This window comes from Toxorhynchites rutilus, chromosome 2, assembly GCF_029784135.1.
Source record: "Toxorhynchites rutilus septentrionalis strain SRP chromosome 2, ASM2978413v1, whole genome shotgun sequence".
In the NCBI taxonomy this organism is placed as follows: domain Eukaryota; kingdom Metazoa; phylum Arthropoda; class Insecta; order Diptera; family Culicidae; genus Toxorhynchites; species Toxorhynchites rutilus.
In genome coordinates this window covers 224,586,320-224,592,062 of record NC_073745.1, presented here as the reverse complement: position 1 = coordinate 224,592,062, position 5,743 = coordinate 224,586,320, and the positions used below count along the sequence as shown (strand labels likewise).

The 5,743-nt window shown below is 40.8% G+C and overlaps 1 protein-coding gene across 1 annotated transcript; it reads left to right on the top strand.

The window, feature by feature from the left end:
* The first annotated feature begins 1,019 nt into the window (after positions 1–1,019).
* On the top strand, positions 1,020–4,913 carry LOC129766701 (uncharacterized). The gene has a single exon (XM_055767289.1). It carries the CDS (start codon positions 1,020–1,022, stop codon positions 4,911–4,913), a length of 3,894 nt encoding a protein of 1,297 aa, XP_055623264.1.
* Positions 4,914–5,743: the final 830 nt, after the last annotated feature.

Sequence of the window (5,743 nt, the reverse complement as noted above, 5' to 3'; positions counted from 1 at the left end):
TTAAGAGTTTTCAAACGCATATAACTCAACATGGTTATTGCGACATATGTTGTGTTATATATATATATATATATATCATTAGACAGGAAATTTATCCAGATTTTATTTTTGCTTGAAACATGAACAGTGAATATAGTAACAAAAGTTAACAATTTGACGATTTAATTGGGTATGTTTTCTTTCGATTGCACTATCCACTCGCTTCCTCCCCGATGCAACGAGCAATCTTTTTGCCTAAATTCGGGCTTTAGCTCATACTGTGAGTTGATGCGTAAAATTAATTATTCTCCATTTACCGATAATAGGCATTAATTTTATATTATATTGTATGTTGTCCAATAAATTTGTGCTCAATTCATGTTTTTATCGTGTAGCTACTAACAATTTGTGTAATTGTGGTCCAGGATGTCATTGTTAGCCCGCCATGCACCGAATCCCCTTATCGGAGTTGTCGGAGTTAGAATGGTCCAAGATGCTGCGCGTGAAGCAATAGGAAACTGTTTATAGCACATAGATAGAGACAGATGAAAAACTGAAGAATAATCGAATGAAGGAGGAGATAAAAAGTATTTGAATTATAGAAGAAAAGGGTCTATACAGTGCATTGAGCAGGAAACTATAGTTGGTTGAGATCTGAAAGCGAAAGGAAGTTAAACTACAGTTGAATCAAAAGGACTAAAGTTATAGGGAGTAGAAACTATAATAGGAAATTGAAAAAGAAATAAAATTTAAATTAGAATTAGTGGAAAGGTGAATTTATTAGTTTTTTGGAAAATATATACTGAAATTTACTATTTTAGGAGCTAAACGATTTGAATTAGTTGAGCTAGAAATTTGTTTGATTTTCGAGTTACTATACCAAAAAATGTAAGTGACATCCTATTTGTACTGAATCGATTTATTTAAAATAAAATTATTTACAGTTTTGAGCTGTTACAAACAAAACTGCTGCGAAAATTATAGACCGGAAATCCAAACATTTCTCAAAAATTTTTTGTGGACATCAGAGGATTAGAAAAATGAGTTCAGCGAGCAAAAACGTCGACCAGAAGAAGAAAAAAGGGAAAACTCCAATGTTGTCTCAGGCGTGTGCAACATCAGCGTGCGTAGGTTGTTCTCAACCTGAATCAGCAGAAGATATGGTGCAGTGCGACAGCTGTGATGCATGGTGGCATTACACTTGTGCCAAGGTTGATGCTTCGATAAAAGATAGAACGTGGAGATGCATAAAATGTGAAGATAAATGTAACAGATCCAAGAGTGGTAAATCGGATACATCTAGCGCGCGGAAAGTGAGAGTACAGTTGGAATTGCAACGGTTAGAAGAGGAAAAAGCTCTTGCAGATAAAATGCATCGAGAGAAAGAAGAACAAGAAAAGGTGTCGAGGGAAGAAAAAAAAGCCATCGAGGAAGATTATGTGAGGCGGAAGTATCAGTTGTTAGGAGAAACCATTGTCGATGACGATAAGAGTGAAAGGAGTCGTACTAGCGCGCAAAGCAGTAGAAGCAAGGTAAAAGAGTGGATTGATCGACAGAGTCAGGTGTTGAATACCGGTTCAGGGAATAAATTAACCCCAACGGCAACTCCGGCTGCTAATCCGACAATCATCAAGGAGTTTGTTTCTACGAATATTAGCACAGGTGCGATTCGTAAATCTAAAGTCGTATCGCTCAATGAGAAGCATGGTATAACTACAAATTCTGGTAATAAGGTCATACCATCCTTGACCCAAGAGAAAACTGTTAATTGGGGGGCAGGTATAGAAGCAATAGAATCCCAACACGTACATCAAGTGCAGTATGTACATAATGAACCTACATTCAATAATAATTACATGCAAAATTCTGGTCCTGTACACGACAACAGTATGTGTGAATCGATAATGTTTCCCAGACAAGAGGGGAATCAACAAGCGTACGTAATACCAGATCAAATTGAAAATAATGCGGGTCCAACTTCCCGACAATTGTCCGCTCGTCATGTGATTCCAAAAGAACTGCCCATTTTTGCTGGCAATCCGATAGATTGGCCTATGTTCATTAGTGCTTATAAGAATTCAACATCTATGTGTGGATTTAGCGATGGAGAAAATTTGATGAGACTACAACGTTGTCTCAAAGGCAATGCTCTAGAAGCGGTCAGGTCCCATTTGCTCATGCCAGAATCGGTCCCGATCGTGCTTTCAACATTGACAACACTCTATGGACGTCCTGAATTGATTGTACAAGTACTCCTCGCAAAAGTAAAATCTATTCCAGCACCGAAGGCTGACAAGCTAGAAACTTTGGTTAGCTTCGGGCTCGTCGTACAAAATCTTTGTGCACATCTCAAAGCGGCACAACAAGAGGCACAGCTTAACAATCCGAGTTTACTGCATGAACTGGTGAATAAACTTCCAGCAAGTATAAAATTAGATTGGGCACTATACAAACGTAATTGTTCTGTAACTAATCTGGGTACATTCGGTGAATATATGTCCACTCTCGCGACGGCTGCTAGCGATGTAACATATCCTGAAGTGTGGGATACACCTAAGCAAATTTATCCTGAAAAGCACAAACCTAGGAATTTCATTAACACACACTCTGATGATTCAACTGAAAGAGAGAGAAACGCATATAAAACATTTAAAATCCAAGCAACAGACAAAATGAATTCGTGTCTAATTTGTGATAAGCCTGGTCATAAAGCTAAACAATGTTGGGAGCTAAAAAGAATGAGTGTCGATGATCGATGGAAAACTGTGGCGCGACACAAACTGTGCAAGCGTTGCATAATCCCACATGGTAAGTGGCCATGTCGCGCAACATATTTATGTGGTATAGACGGATGCGAAGCTCGTCACCACCAACTTCTACATCCTGGAAAATCCGAATCGGTTGGAGCGCACCAGCATATACAACATTCGGCATTATTTAAAGTGATTCCAATTACACTCCATAACGGAAAAGTCTCGATTGAAACATTTGCGTTTCTCGATGATGGATCATCCGTGACACTATTAGAAGCACGCATAGCAAAGAAATTAAATATAAATGGTGATGCAGATCCACTCTGCTTGAAATGGACTGCAAATGTTTCCAGAAATGAGGCTAATTCTCAAAGAGTTAACATTGAGATTTCTGGTGCCAATAATGGACCTCGTCATATATTAACGAATGTGCGAACTGTTGAAACATTACAATTACCCAGTCAATCATTGAACTATGAGAAAATGGTAGAACATTTCCCATATCTAAGCGGATTACCGGTGAAAAGTTATGAATCTGCAATCCCCAGGATTTTAATCGGCTTGGACAACTTAAAATTGACATTGGCACTGAAAAGTCGCGAACGTCGGTCGAATGAACCAGTCGCAACTAAAACTCGTTTGGGCTGGACAATATACGGTAAAATCGGAAGTAACGCCACTACGCATACATCGCTTCATATATGTGAGTGTTCTGGAGATGACACGTTGCATAAGCTGGTGGAGAATTTCATCAAAATGGAAAATTTGGCAGCTGATAGCACTTTCAAACCCGAATCAGAATCCGATCAGCGTGCTCTACAAATACTGCAAGCTACTACCACTCGTCTCAATAATGGTCGGTTTGAAACAGGACTTCTGTGGAAGCATGATACAGTGAAGTTCCCGAACAGCTACCCGATGGCCGTACGCAGATTGGAATGCCTAGAACGAAAATTAAAATTATTGCCAGAAATAAAGAAGAATCTACAAAATCAAATAATCGATTACCAGCTTAAAGGATATGCGCACAAAGCCGATAGAATTGAGCTCAACCGGTCCGATCCGGAAAGAATATGGTATCTACCAATTGGATTCGTACTTAATAGTCGTAAACCAGGAAAAGTCCGGGTCATTTGGGATGCAGCTGCTAAAGTGAATGGAATTTCCTTAAACTCCATGCTGCTGAAAGGACCCGATTTGTTAACGCCTCTCCCCGCTGTTCTCAGTCAGTACCGTCAACGTCAATACGCAATAACAGGTGACATACGGGAGATGTTTCACCGCATTTTTATACGTGCGGCTGATCGACAATCCCAACGCTTCCTATGGCGGGAAAACGAGAATGAAGAACCAGATACGTACATAATGGACGTTGCCACTTTCGGATCCACGTGTTCACCATGCGCAGCACAATATGTTAAAAACATCAACGGAAAGGAGTACGAGAAAGAGTATCCTGATGCTGCGGCTGCGATAATCAACAACCACTATGTGGACGACTTCTTATATAGTAGCGATACAGAAGCAGAATTAATAAAGCTTGCCTTAGATGTAAAAACAGTACATGCTAAAGCAGGATTTGAAATCAGGAATTGGATGTCTAACAGTAAACACGTTCTCACACGGGTCGGGGATCAGAATTCCGACAAATGCAAAATATTTAGTTTCAACGAATCAGGCGGCTCAGAGCGAGTTCTTGGAATAAAATGGTTACCGGAACACGATGCATTTTCTTTCAACATCGAATTTCAAAGTGAACTTCAACCGATTGCTTCGGGAGAAATAGTACCGACAAAGCGACAAGTATTGAAAATCGTGATGAGTCTGTTTGACCCTCTTGGCATAATTTCCGCATTCTTGATTCATGGGAAAATATTGATTCAAGAAATCTGGAGAACAGGAATAGGCTGGGATAATACCTTGCCAAACGAAATTGTCGACAAATGGTACCAATGGATCGCAGTCATCGGAAAATTACGTGCGGTGACAATTCCACGGTGCTATTTTCCAAATTACGAAAAAGAAAGCTACGATACGTTGCAGCTTCATATATTCGTAGATGCAAGCGAAAGTGCATACTGTGCCGTTGCATACTTCCGAATAATGGATCGAGGGAATCCACGATGTGCCCTTGTATCATCAAAGGCCAAAGTGGCACCACTAAAACGGTTCCCGGAATAAATCGCCACAGAAAACGACTGCAACAGAAACCACCGCTTATAAAATGTGTAGTAGGCTATAAATATTGTGGCGCGGTATTGTATTTCAAAACAAGAATTAACCGGGCAAACGTATCGCCCCAGGCAAACGTAACGCCCCGGGCAGACGTATACCGTCCGACGCTCGCTAGAGCTCGGTCGGACATTGCTAAAGGATCGTATCCTATGTTTCAAACTAACCGGGCAATCAGTGGATCCCAGGTTTGCGTGCGAGACACCGCCGCTTCCGACGGCGGGTCGGCGGTGGACTCGGATTGCGTCATCTTGGCGGCATGGGCCGCCTCGATTCCTTATCCTCGCCAAATGGGGACTTCGTCCCCATTACATTGTCCTCAGAATAAATTTCGAAAAACGAGAACAAGAGAATAAATTTATAATAGAAATGTGAGGCACATGATGTTTTTCCCGCGCCAAATATTTCTAGCCTACTACACTTTTTCTAAGCGGTTGTTTCTGTTGCAGTTGTTTACTGTGGCGATTTATTCCGGTCACCCACTAAAACAACTATCCGTGCCGCGATTAGAACTACAGGCAGCTGTTTTGGGTACTCGCATGGCTAAAGCAATTGCCGAAAACCATACGCTTCGAATTCAAAAACGATTCATGTGGACTGACTCGACCACTGTATTAGATTGGCTGAGATCAGATTCCAGAAAATACCGTCAATATGTGGCATTCAGAATTGGAGAAATTTTATCCAAATCCAGCATCGAAGAATGGAAATGGGTACCAACCAAACTCAACGTGGCAGACGAAGCCACAAAATGGGGAAAAGGCCCCTCATTCGATTCG

Bases quoted from the DNA above. Each gene is read 5' to 3' on its own strand.
- LOC129766701 (XM_055767289.1), top strand. From the start codon at position 1,020: ATGAGTTCAGCGAGCAAAAACGTCGACCAGAAGAAGAAAAAAGGGAAA.